The following is a 14,406-nucleotide window of genomic DNA, read 5'->3' as shown; positions in this document are numbered from 1 at the left end:
CCTGATTGAAACGCTGACAGGTCACTAATTTAAAGCTGCTGTGAGAAAAAGCCTGGACCAGCAAGGTAAGTAAACATGATGCTTTTCTGTGTGTTTGCATAGAAACATGTCTTGGATCTACTGACCAGCGTGACAGTGTTTTATATGCATGCGAGTGTGTTTTTACGTGTTTTTTTGACATCTTTGTTTTTCACTCTCCTCAAACTAAATAAAACTAAAAAGACGTTACCTGTCTTCTCTTGTTTGTTTTTTCACAGCCTCGTTCTCACCTTCTGCACATCCTGTTTGCATTTGTCCACTTTCTCGTGGAGCTTCTTCTGCTGGTCTGCTGTGACAGAAGCCTCAGTCTTGCCGTTGGCCTCGCGGGCTGCAGCCAGCTTCTCCTCCTTGCAGGCCATGTGGTATGTCTTCTTAGCTGCCTCCATCTGTTTGTCCAAACACAGCAGGCATTATATCTCACATACATTATCGAATGTGACCGAAGGAAGTCACATCATCTCAAAGTAGGACTGACCACCTTGCACAGACACGATAACTGCATAGACGTTATTATGTCCTTAGTATCTACGACCAGAGTCATATTTTGCTACTTATGGTTAAAAAGCAACAACAACAAAAGTACAAATATAATACTGTAAGTTTTCCATGTACAGTCAAAAAACCCAGTCAGAGTTTAGGTCCGTCAGGGTCGAATATGCTCCGAGTCCTCTCATATCTTACAGGTCCAGGCCTAAAGCAACGGACCCAAGCAACCTTAAACACAGTGTTTATTTAATGGTTTTAGACTGTGAAGTTTGCTCAAACGTAGCTCTCAGAGCTGTGAATCTGTAAACGTGCCAGTGAAACCACCATGGGTGCAGCCACAGACTTTCATGGAGAAACTCAAGGGTTGTCCTCAACAGGGCCTCCCCTCAGACACAGCATGGACCCACAGACACTCAACAATTGAGCCAAGATAGCCCAATAGTGCGGTTTCACATGACTTTTGACTAAACCAAATACATGGAGAAGTTCAGTGGACACATTTACCGCCAGCACTGATTGGACATCCACATAAAATGTCAATAAATAACATTTAGTCCACTTAAGGGCAGTGGAAACAAGTTGGGAACACAGCGTTGATATATTAACACCTTCTAAGTTGATATGGCAAACTTGTTATAAAACAGTTGCTTATTTACACATCCAGCAGTTACGGAGCAACATTATCGTTGATTTGAAGGCGTGTTCGTGTCTACCTGATGCATGTAAGTCCAACATTCACTCTCTTTTTGGTCTCCACTCACTCCTGAGGGAAATATCTGTCTCTTTAGCTGCTAAATATCCCACTATGTTGACCAGCTAGTCTCTAACGGAGTCCGTCAGCAGTTTGGTGCCAAGCTGGTTCATTAGAGCTGCCTACTGTGGCAGAAAATGACCCGGTGAAAGCGGTGAGAGAGAACCAAACAGTACATTTGTGGACCTGACACTTAAAATCAATGACTAAAACAAATGAAATCAATCAAAACAGAGGTTGAAAAGGTTTTAAATAGTGGAGAGAGTGAACGATGAGTGAATGAATGTTGATGTGACACATCTGGACACAGAAGAACATCACAAGCACGATGGTGAGAGCAGGAACGAACCCGAGAGCAGCTCATTTGTATTGAATGAATATGAATTGTTCTGTTACACCAAAGACAAAGATGCTGAGTCGTATGCATTTGTCTCCATCCCCCTCACCTCCTTGAGCTTTTTGGCCCACGGTTTCTGAGCCTTCTTGAAGCCTTCATCCGCCTCCTTGGCCTCTTTGAAGCCTCCGATCATTTGCTTGTGATAGGCTTCCTTCTGCCAGTTCTTCACTTTCTCGACATCCTCGTTCGTCAGGTTGTTCTTCACATCTTGGTGCAGCTCACTCACCTTCTCTGCCTCGGTCATCACAGCCAGCCAGGCTCTCTCCACAGAGCCGTACTGTGGGCCTGGGGGGCAAAATGATTCATTCCAGATCAAATATTTAGCGCAATAACATGCAGCCAAATATTAGCAGAGAGCAAAGAGCAAACTGTGTAAACGGAGCGTTGGCAAATTGAAAGACAGCGTGAAGTCCGTTCATTTGTTGAGCGATTCATTTTTATTGACCCCATCCCGCTTGCTGACCTTTCTCAATCAGCTGTCTCCATCTCTTGGACCATGCAGTTAGCTGATCACCATACGCTTTCTCTATCTTGGCACGCTCCTGCAGGCAGCCCATGACGTCATTGCAGAGCCGATGGCCGTCATCAACTCTCTTGACAGCACGTTTGTAGTTCCCCACCTGCAGAACACAGGAACAGACATAGGTTCAAGGAACAGAGAGCAAATCTGTCTTCACAGAAGAAAATCAATTCGAACATGATGTCTACATCAAAATATACAAAAGAAAATGATGAAAATTGTATTTTTATATCTTTTTATATATAAGATAACATGCTTCGATGTATATGGTAAAATGGGGGATGATTCCCCATTTGTTAAATGGGCAATGCAGGAACAGAGTCGATGTGAATTGAAGTTACCAAATGAGCAGCTTTAAGAACAGTTTATAAACTGGAAAGATAGTCGGTTTATGAATATGATTTATGTGTGTACAGTATGACAGTGCACAAACCAACACAGTATTGAGAGTCATGTGTTGGTATTAAATGTAGTAGTTATAGGAAAATACCCCAAACAAGCTAATAGGCGATTGTGTCCTATATATATATATATATATATATATATATATATATATATATATATATATATATATATATATATATATATATATATATATATATATTATTTGTATTATTACTTGTATTTGTTGTGCACTGGCTGAGTTATGTGTGTGTGTGTGTGCGTCTCATCACCCTATAATGCATGTCAACCAGCATACTCTTAATTTTTTCATTTCATTTTCTTTTTTTTTGTCATCCTACTCAGAGACATACCAGTATTCATAGTTACCGTCTGCCAAAATTATTTTACTGCCTTTTGCTTTTAGATCTCGCCACCTTAAGCGATACCGCCTTAAAAGTGCAGTGCCAGGCCACGTGGCTCCGCCTCCTCAGTGCCTGCAGGGGGCGTGAGCTCATGGTGCATGATGAAGGGAGCGAGGAGGGGGTGGGGGATGCTCGTGCCTGTGCATGTGTAGTTATGCAATGGCATGGGCTTGTGTTTGTGTGTAAATGCGTGTGTGAGTGCTTTAATCCTCTTGAGCACAGATTGTCAGCGGTAGACGTCGACGCAGAGACCGAAATACATAGAAACCACAGAGTCCATGTGTTTATGACGCAAATACATACAGTCATGCACAGTGGCGGCTGGTGGAAAATGTTCTTGGTAGGGCCGTCTTATCAATTTCAGCAAACATCCCAGTATGATTTAATGCAAAAAAAAATGTAAGGATCAAACACGCATTGTTACTTGGCAGTTAAATATTTAACATGTATTCCAACACGAAAACAATCAGTAAATAATACTTATATAATATAATATAATATAACATGTTTATTTATTGAGATGCCCCTATGGACCTTGTTATAGGACCCAGTGAGCACGAACCCGGATTTCAACGTTGATTTCTGGTTGAAATGGAGCCTGAACGTCTAAGACCTTTTTTCAACGTGTTTTGCGCAGAGCACGAGCAGAGAGCACACAGGCGGAGAGGACGAGCAGGAAAAGCATATATTTTGCGCAGATATCATATTTTACACACATTACTGGGTACATTCCAAAGTTCAAAAACACAAATATTGACAATTTGTATAATTTATGATTATTATAATTTTTATTTTTATTTCTTATTTTTGTGTGGCTCCTGCCCCATGGCCCTCTATTGACCAGCCGCCACTGGTGATGCACATACATCATCAAACGCATAACTCGTGGAGAGGCTGTCTGCAGCGCTGCACTCTGATTGGATGACACGAGCATGCATGTGTGCGCATCCTGTTTGAGATGAGAGCGCTGCAGGGACGCAGTGAGACAGGTTGCAAAATCACACCAACAACAACACGCAGGTGGACTCGTTCTACACATGAAAACACACTTGAGCTCTCGTATTTGTGCAGTGTGGTGATTATATTCGGGTTATATATTGAGTTTGATTGGTGCTTCACTGCCCAGCTGTGTCAAATATCAACATGTCTGATGACAAAACCTGAGGATAATTTTTTTTTTTTCCCTGGCGTTTGTAAACCATGAGCTGACCCGAGCTGTGTTGCTCGTATACTGAGGCTATAGGCAGGTGCATGTGGTGAAAGGCCGCCTCAGAGCGACTGATGACTGAGGCTCTTTGTCTTTGTCTCTGTGGGTAAGAGCCATGATACAAAGAAGACTCTGTATTGAGGGAATTCATTAACGCTACTTTGGTGCCTTCCCAATGGTCGGATGAGAAGATTGATACAACTCTCATATGTGTCTGATAAATATGAAGCTGCTTGGTGTAGCACAGCTAAAAGTGGATCTTACTCGTGGCAAGACTGCTTTTGCTTTTAAGCGTAAGAAACATGCATCATTTTTTGAATGCCCTGGCAGAGTGACCCTCTGCGTTGAGCCTCAGTGGGTATCGAACAGCTACAACTTCTCTCTAATTTTCCTGTAAAAACTTGATGACACTAATCCCATTGCAATGATTTCAGTAGTGACTCTTTAGGTGCTTCAGAAGTCACCTGAATACAAGACAAAGAGGCGGGTACGGGCTTAGGGTCGCGGGTTGAAAAGCCTTCATAACACACGTGACGGTTTGATCTTTACCTCCCAGAAGCTGTCCATGGTGTCGTCAGCAACTGCACATTCATCGTAGGAGCCAGACATTTTCCTGGATGTGGCAAAGCACTCTAATGACTAAACCTGTCCTCTGCAGCCGAGCTGGGTTCCTCATGCACTGAAAGGCACAAAGAGAAAAAAACAATAATGTGACATTACATGACACAAATACAGGAACAAAAGAAGTGCAAGCGACGTGATTGAGCACGACTTAGACGGCCAAGCTGTGTAGCAGTGAGGAGCAGCAATGTAGGAACCTTTCATGGCAAGAGGAGACCTTCCAGTGTGATGGTTTATATTTGAGACATTTATAATAATGAGACAAAAGTAGTCTCCTCCGCCGTGCATCCAGAGCGGTGCCCTGAGGAACGAGAGGGGGCAACTTACACTGGCGTGTCCTAGAAACGATACCAGAGAGAGAGTGGAGCATCACGGCGGCTCTGACCCTAAATCCTTCCGTAGTGCAACTCATTCTTCTGACACATTACATCTGAGAGAAATCTGGAACACACACAGTACACATGCTACACTGTGTATAGCAGCCCAGAATGCACTTTGTATGCAAACACAGAATTGTGTCATTGCCACCATTACTGTTATTATAATACCATTATCACTATATCCGGTCTGTTTTGACTATTTTGCTTGTGTACAGAATATATGGTATGCTTTAAGCATCAGCTTTGTATTGCACTACTTTTGTTGTTTCTGTAAAAATCTTTATTTTCCTTTTAAATAACCCCAAAAATAGACAATTTCCTCCTACATTTCGAATTTTTCTGATTCATTTGAAGACAAATAAAAAGAATTGTGAAACCCTAAAATAGAATAGAAACAAATAAACAAATACAAGATGAGCAGACCTGTAGATGTATTTTAATGATGTGGTTTAATCACCTATTACTCTGTAAACCCTGCAGAATACAGTCCCTTCTGGATTTCCTCCGGTGTTAACGGTGATTAATATTTGTTTGTTTGACGTGCGGTCGATATCTTACCACCATGGTTCAAACAGTAGAGACTGCGAGGCACTTTATCCGTATTGAACTCTTTCTGAAGCCTAATCCATTTTGCTCACATGACTAATGGCTTACCCTTGAGAGAGAGCTCTTCATTGCCCTGAAGCAACCAACACAATACGTTGCATGTGCCTCATAATAATGACAGACTTCCTGTTGATAACGTTCCCTGCTCGGACATTGTTTCAAGTGGATTTTGGTTATTATCTCCTTCTGCACATGGCCCTACAGTGTACAACTTTATTATAGCTTTTAATTAAAACGACAACAACTTTTGATAGTCATTAAGAGCACAGTGCAACAATTGATCAATTCCAATATGCACAAGGCAAATCGTTAGTTAAGCGTGCTAGATAGAGGCCAATGATGAAGGATGACTCGTGGCCATGTCAGAGCGGAGTCTGCAGTCTGAAGTCTGCTGCAGCACAAGGAATATTTTGTTCAAATATGACCAGAGCCGTCCGTGCTTCATCGCTCATCTTCCTTCTGCAGTCAAGTGCATACGAATTCCTGCAGCATCCTTCATCCCTGGCATGAGTCATGAAAAATGACTCTCTGCGTTAGGCTCAATTTGCATCGGGCTGACCTCACTTTCCTTACACACAATGTAACAACATAATTGTCCTTGTGAGAAAAATAGAAGTCCTTAAACTTCTGGTACAAGGTCAGCTTATGAAGGGTAAGTGTGTCTCGTCGCAGCTCCTGCGACACACTTTGTGTTTCTCACACGGGGTCTACTCATCAAAAAATGGTGTCGGGAGAGCGTTCACACCCGGTGTGATTGGATCTGGTTTCAGCTGCAGAACAGGCAATTTATTCCTGCTCACTCAGCGCTTCTATGGAACAGTGACCGATGAAGGCAAGCTGTATTTTATCGAAAGGCCTCGGTTCGTGTCACCAGCCATCACAACAATCTGTGGTGCTTCTAACAGTCGAGGCTTTCAGGCACTGGCTACTTCAAGAAGGCACAACACAAAATAACCAAAGAACGATTTCATCATTTGACAATTTAGCTGTCAGTGTCTGAATCAGAGACAACTTGAGCCTTTCAGTTGCACTGAGGTCAGCAGCAAAGAACAAGCCCGTTTTGTACACTGCTCTTCTATGTTTGATACAGTAGGAAACTCTCTTTATGGAACAACATTTGACTGAAAATAGAGGAATACTGAAGGTTTTTCTCATGCAAAAAATGACTGAAAATGCCCTAATCCTCTATCATTATCTATAAAGTACAGGTTTACACGATCCCCTCTATATCTTTCCATCAGTTTATTGACCATCATCATAGCTTCATCCGTTGGGACAAGCACTCGGTAACCCCCTTCTTGAAAATGCGGACACGAGACCCCATTCTGCCGAACCGCAAACACCAAGGAGGCGCGTTAGCCCCCCTCACAACCTGCCTGACACAGTCAAGAACCCAAACTTGGCATCCATGAAAAAAACATTTTATCAAGGCATAGTTTGACATTTTGGTAAATGCGCTTACCGGTATTTGCTTTCATCGTGAGAATTAGATCCGGAGATAGAAACCCCTTAAAAGCAACCTGTCCCTGTTTAAAAGGGAACACCATCTGGAAACCAGATTCTCCAAGGCTCACTTATTCAGTTACGATATCTTGTTTGTTTAATCCGTACAATAAATGAAGAATGATATTGATCTTAGCATTGAATTTCCAGCAAGAAAGCAAATGCATTTCCCAAAATGTTGAACTGCGTCTTTACAATTCCACATTCGGGCAAACTGCCCAGTTAGACTCCCCTTTGAGGATGCTATTCTTTTGGCAGTTGGATATGGTGAGCACATGCTTTGTACCATGTAGAGTATACATACAGTATGTGTAATCCAAGGGAGCAATAATATGCTTATAATGAAAGACATTTGCAATATGTGAAGGTGAATAATTGTCGTTATAGGGACAGTGTGTAGGATTTGGTGGCATCTCGCAGTGAGGTTGCAGATTACAACCAACTAAAGACCCCTTCACTCACTCACTTCCTTTCTAAGATGAGAGCAGCCAAGTGCAAAACTGTGGTAATGCCGTGTTCCTTGCTCAGAGGCCATCCTCACCATATTACCAACGACGGTGGCCTTTAGGTAACGTAAAAGGCCCTCTCGAAGGTCCCCCGGCTCTTTAAACAAACTGTCTCTTACTTGGTTTCCTCTTTTTTTTAGGGACTTGCGTATGATCTGTTTGCATTACTTAACATGAACAATCCTCAAATTCCTCAAAACCTTATGGGTAAAAAATGTTGAGTTGGAAGAAATAAAACACACTGAAACCCATATGACATAAAAACCTGACTATGTGATGCAACAAGGCCTCATGCAGCTCAGCGGCCCTAAAGTGGCAGGTCCTAATCTCAGCAACAAACACACCCCATTGGTTCTGCTACCAGCCCATCAGTCCGCTTCTCCAATTAGCTTCTACATTCGTGAGTACAACACCTGCTGACATGAAAGCCAGTTAACCTCCGGAACAATGCCAGAATCCCAGCTCATAACACAAACCTGTGCATCCAGAGGCTTAGTTTAACCAAAACTCACACACCTGATGATGTCTCCAAAGCATTTGGATCAACACGATGATTGCCAGTTAGCGGTCCACACGTTTCCTCAATCTCAAACTAGAGCTTGGTAAAATAATTCTGCAGCATGGTTGATGATATGAGAGGTGAGAAGATGAGCAACACAGAGAGAACGCATCACAGATCACAAGTCTTCGTTTTGGTCCATTGTGGGAGATTGTTGTGTGTAAGGGTGGCGGGTAGGAGCGATTAGCATTGTGAAGAGGGGCTTACACTTATCATTATTGAGGTCAATCCACCTCAATGACTGCAAACACACCTCTCATTCTCCACTGTAAGTGGTGAGGAAGTCACGATAGAGTCGGAGTACCGTTTCTAATATTACTCAGCTTTTTGCGAAACTAATTTCATATAAGTCGGACAGAACAATCATGCAAAGAAACAAAGTACCTCAAACACAAGTGAACTATAAAAGTAACAGCTGGTCTGTACCAGACACATTTATCCATTTGGGTGCATCTTTCAGCTTGGACCTGTTACCCACCCACTCACTGACCAAAACACTGGCTGCTGTCAAAGCGATCCCATTTGTAATTGAAAGTCTTTCAGGAGTCCGTTGTGATTGCAGAGGCGGTATTGTTGCCTGAAGCTGACAAAATACGACAATACTAACCTTTGCACATTTGTAAGTGACTGAACGCTCCTTTGCACATTCACTTACCACGGTTGGGTCCATCATTGAAAAAAAACAAAAGAAAAACCAATCCAGAGATTTGAAATCAAACACAACTCCTTGAGAAGACTCCTTGTGGATGTGAGAACTTGTAGTCCAAATGTCCTTTATGGCTGGTACTATGAATGGTTACTGTGTTGCCAATTTTATTTGTGCAGCTTTGACCTCTGTGGCAAAAGGGAACCCAGAGAGGACGATAAGTCTGACCGAACCAGCGCGTCTCAGCGCCTGAGGGATAATCCTGCAGTGTGCCACTTGAATAGCTTTCGAGGGGGAGGGTGCTAGCCAGGAAGACGAGCAAAGGAGCGGATAGGACGAGTGAGACAAAAAGTGGAGAGAGGAATGCGATGTGGAGATGAAACTAATGATGTCACTATATCCTGGCAGGACAGCAGCACACACATGTTGCACTATCTGTTTGTTCGTTTCGGCATGTACATGTTCGTTTCGGCAACACTACAAGTACCTGCACAATGGACACGAATGCTTTAAGGACATTAAAAAAAAGAAATCCTCCTGATCCATGCGAGACCAATGTTTCGGACACAGTCAGAAGCTCCAGTGTTGACAAGGAACCACAACAAACATGTAAGCTTGTTACCGTAAGAAGATTTCAGAGAGATGAACGAACTTTACTCCAGCACATTAGCAAGCACTCGCTATCTCCTGACTGATTGCACAACAGCGATTCAAAAGAAGTCTTTTTATCTTTCATACTGTAAGGTGATCAAAGAAAACTTAAAAAATTAATGTGGCATGTCAAATATTCGGAGTAGTAATCAATAAAAGCCTTCAGTTGGTGCTTGCAGTTGGTTTACGATGCATTCTGGTTGTCTGTGGATTCAGTTTGATCAGCGCAGCATGTCCTCCTCCTCTACTGAGGACACACAAGGGGAAAGACAGAGGGAGGTCTTTCATTGAGACGTGAGCGAGGAGAGGCTGACAGACAGAAACCGAGCGAGACAACTGGGGAGAAGGGGAGGGGGAGGCGAGATGAAGATTGAGATGGAGGCAGGGGAGGGACGTGACAGGAGAGAGGTGAGGGAGATGAGAAGGGACGAAGGCAGCAAGAACGAAACGTGGAGCTGCTCAGACAGCCAAGACCGTTCCCGGGTGGAATAGAGAGAGAGAGAGAGAGAGAGAGCCAACGGGGCCAGAAGGGCAGCTGAACACATCAGGACAGAGATGTGATTCATCTCTCGGTGCAGCGCGGAATAAGCAGGCTGTTGGATGTTGCCAGGAGACGGAGCTGCCTTGTGCAGACGTCACACACGCCGCAACAGCCGTGGCCGTCATTAAGCCGGCCATGTGACCGATGGTTTAGACAGCAGCAAGATCCGGTCCAAATGGGCCTGTGCCTGCGCAGGCTAGCAGTGTGGCTCGTGATTGTCAAGCAAACCAACAGGATGACTTAGCTATCTGATGACGAATGCCTCCAGAGGGGCTCTGGGTGGCTGCACAAGAACCAAGTTTCCGCTTCGTTGTTTGTTCCTTGTGTGTGTGTTGCCCTTTTCCAATAAATATCGATGTTGTGTAACTGTGTGTGTGTGTGTGTTAGCCAGGTGTGCTATTGCTCAGCTCCCAGAACAACAGACCACACACTAATTCATCAGCATTGCGATGTAAATAACAAAGAGGACATTCGGCATGATTTCTGTAGGGAGATGTTCTCCATCCCCCCATGGAGGTCGGAGGTCACGGTCAGCTACAGGTCATATGGAGCTGGTAGGGATCGAGCATGCTGCCTGTCATCTGACAGCCATGAAACACTTTGTACTGCGGTTCAATCTCCAACATCTGGGTTAATAAAAAGGACGACCAATGAAGTAATGGCCTGGCACAAACGGGCTTATGGAGTACATGTTGCTAACCGAATCCTAACAAAGACCAGGTATGCTTAATGCTCGTGAAAATCAACTGAATGAAAAGAAAATAACAGGAACTAGTGAAACTTGTTTCTTAAGCAGTTTAAAATGATGTAACATGCCTGGAGTCACGCAGGTAGCAGAGCTGAAGACTGAAATGGCTCAAACTAAAGTGAGTCTTACCTGCTGACTGAGTGATACTGCTGAGACAAAACTTGTCAGTTCAAATCGGTTATTATCCAAAGGCGGTTATTATGCTCCTGTAAATGTAATTACTGCAACACCTCTGAAAAACAATGCAAATACATCATTTAATTGTAATAAATGATTTAAAGTAGCAGCAAGAGGCTGTAAAACACCAAGAATTAAATTAGTCCCTGCTTATCCTTCTTGCCATCCCTCCCGCTCAAATATTCCATTTCACTGGGGAACACTCTCTGTGCCGAAGCTAAAGATGCTCCAACTTCTGTTTCACTGGGACTTTAATATCTGCTTCGACAAAGTTTGGTTACTGGAGCATTTTCACCTTTTGGATGGACATGAAACTCTCTGAACAATCAGTACAAAACATTAACCTTTGGATTGGGAAAGCATTGGGAAAGAAATGTAGTTCAGTGACAAGCGTCACAGATACAAGACTGAGGAGATAACAACTTCTAAATTCTGTCCTACGCTGCCAATGAAGGGCTGAAATAATAGTTTGAGCTAATTAACTTACTTTCTGGGTCATTTTTGGACGAGTTCAGCCACTGTGGGCTCTGACTGGAATCTTCTCTGCTCGTGTTCAGTGTCAGTTTTGCATTTTTTTAGCCACACTGATGGCATGGCTCTAGGAATAGCAATGTCACTCGGTTGCTCGCTCCACCACTTTGGTCCGGACTGAAATATCTCATAAACTACCTGATGAATTGCCTTGGTCATGGTCCTCAGAGGATGACTCCTATGGACTTTACAGTTCTCCAGTGCCACCATCTGGTCAGAATTATAATGTGTCCAATACTTTGCTTTATGACCAAATAGCTGCAAAGATAATTCCCATCTGCCCCAGCTGTGTTTTGTGTTTAGTGCTAATCAGCAAATGTTGTGAACATGGTCAACTTTATACCTGCTAAACATCAACATTAGCATTGCACGCTTGTTAGCATTCAGCTGGAAACACAGCATGGCTAAGTACAGACTCACAGAGCCACTCGCATGGCTGCAGACTTGTCTTCTTCAGCTATATGACAACCAAACCATCATTTCTGGAAAAATAAACAGTCGCATTATGCAGGAGACCCCTGTGTTTCTTGGAGTAATGTGAATTTGTACATGTAGCTATCCTGTTGAACCATCCATGCCAGACATTTTGTGAGGATATAAACCAAAAGTCCTTCTTCACACACAGATAAACAGAGTGAGATCCAAGGTGGCTGAGACCAACAGAGGGATACAAAGAGAGACAGACAGAGAGGAAGAAACTATTGAATGGATGCTGGCTGGATCCATCAACAAATTTGGCTGCTGAGAGGAAACATACATTTTACAACAGGCAGCAAACACACACACACACACACACACACACACACACACACACACACACACACACACACACACACACACACACACACACACACACACACACACACACACACACACACACACACACACACAGTGAGATGTGATTTAACAGTGTCCCGAGCGTTATGTAACTATCAGGCCTCTTACCACAAGCTTCCTGGTGACACAAGACAGGGTTAAAAAACGTCCAGGGGAGGGCAGAGAGAGAGAGAGAGAGAGAGAGAGAGAGAGAGAGAGACGGATAAGAGAGGCGGATCAGAGCGGGGGAGGGGGAAACAGACATATTGTGATGGGTGGTGATGAAGGCATGAACTGCAGACATGCAGCAGTGGCTGTGAGATGGAGCTGAGAGGATGGAGGCTCTGGTTCTGGTCCAGTTTTTCCCCAATGAAAGAGGGAGCAGAGGAAGCGATGGAGTACATGAACAGTCAATCTGGAAAGTCTGCTCTTCTTTCCTCCTTCTTACCGTTTAGCTGCACTGAATACTGATGGAATGCCTTCAAACGCACCGTCTGTACATGTGTGTACGTGCATTTAAGGAGGGAGTGAGAGAGGCAGTTGAAACGGAGAGAGTGCTACGGATTATTTTAACAAGAGAACGAGATATGCATTGCATACCTCAAAATATGTTCAACAAAATCAGCTAATATTTTCGTTTAAAAAAGAATGAACAGTTTTTAAATGTTTACTGCCCCTATCAACATTGGAACTTAAATGTAATTTCCTTTTTTAGAACACAGCGAGAAGGCTCGTTAGCAACAGCCTTTGGTTCTCTTTCCAAAGTATTTTGCAGGTCGTAGAAATTATTGTGCAAATAGATATTTTGACCTGAATATGACACAAGAACAAAGTCTGAAGAAGAAGTCAATTTCATGGTAATCCAACGTCTGATCGTAATTTTACTTAAAACCACAGATGTCAACCTCATGGTTGTGCTGAGAGGAGAGTCATTATATCAACAAAGTCAGTAACAATCATCCTCTGGAGACCATGAATGTCTGGACAAAACCGACGCTGCCATCCATAGAGCCTGACAGGAGAATACCTGCAACAAAACCAGGTTGCCCAGAGATCTGTCAACTGAATGTCCAGACTATAATCACCTTACATCCCTATTTATACCCGGAGCTCATTTAGGTAGAGTCACTGACTGTGTGCCTGAGACTGACGACTTGAAACCATATCCGAGTTGCCAAAATCAAGACCGGACTCGCGACTGGACCGAGACTACTTGTTTACGGCGAGAGTCAAATCTGACTGTTGAAGACTCAACTCAGCACTAAAAAGCAAAAGCTCAAGACTGCATCACACTTGGAATTGGCACACACATGTAGTATTTATTCGTGGCAGTCGTGACAACAGACACAGCCAATTTGACTTAGAGAGTGATGGGTGGATACGTCTAATCGGGAGCCAAACCAGTGCTGCCAGTTGTGAAATAAAGAAGGAAGAAAAATAAATAAGCCTGGTGTAAATGTGTCCGTGTAGGAATTGGCTAACCAGCCTGAAGGTATAAACAAGCCACCAAGCCTGGGCGACAACTCTAAATTTGACTTTAGAATTTAGAACGTCCTACTTTAAAAATGTTTATAGGCCAATGCTGCAAAGTGGGTCTGACAGACAACAAATACATGAAATAAAATGGTGGGTTTTATTTGGTTTCTTGCTATTTGAACACTATTACTGGCTGTGCTGCAACAGCGACTCCAGATCGTGCCACATAAATTCCTAAGTTCCTCCTTCTCTAGAGCTGTCGTTTTGTAAAATATATAAAAATATTACAGATGTTTTGTATTACCACCTCAAATACTTAATTTCTTCTTTCTCGAAAAGTAATCATGAATTGATACTTCGAGACTTTACTAAACGGTGATATCTTTAAGTGATTCTTAAATAATGCCATTGTGATATTGTGAAAATGCGGACTCAAACT

The 14,406-nt window shown here is 43.1% G+C and overlaps 1 protein-coding gene across 2 annotated transcripts in view; it reads right to left on the bottom strand.

Annotated features, from left to right (window-relative positions):
- pacsin1a (protein kinase C and casein kinase substrate in neurons 1a) overlaps positions 1-14,406 on the bottom strand; it is a 28,564-nt gene that overhangs the window by 7,350 nt on the left and 6,808 nt on the right. Inside the window, exons 1-5 of one of the 2 annotated variants that reach the window (XM_079272883.1) lie at positions 9,037-9,133; positions 4,756-4,885; positions 2,137-2,293; positions 1,723-1,958; positions 270-425 (exon numbers count right to left, since the gene is read on the bottom strand). In XM_079272883.1, coding sequence (XP_079129009.1) covers positions 270-425; positions 1,723-1,958; positions 2,137-2,293; positions 4,756-4,815 — 609 coding nt within the window. In that variant the 5' untranslated portion in view covers positions 4,816-4,885; positions 9,037-9,133. Of the gene's footprint in view, positions 1-269; positions 426-1,722; positions 1,959-2,136; positions 2,294-4,755; positions 4,886-9,036; positions 9,134-14,406 lie in introns of those variants that run through there. The other variant, XM_079272884.1, reaches the window with a different exon arrangement.

This window comes from Melanostigma gelatinosum (genome assembly GCF_949748355.1).
Source record: "Melanostigma gelatinosum genome assembly, chromosome: 8".
NCBI classification, from domain to species: domain Eukaryota; kingdom Metazoa; phylum Chordata; class Actinopteri; order Perciformes; family Zoarcidae; genus Melanostigma; species Melanostigma gelatinosum.
This window is presented reverse-complemented; position numbering and strand designations above follow the sequence as displayed.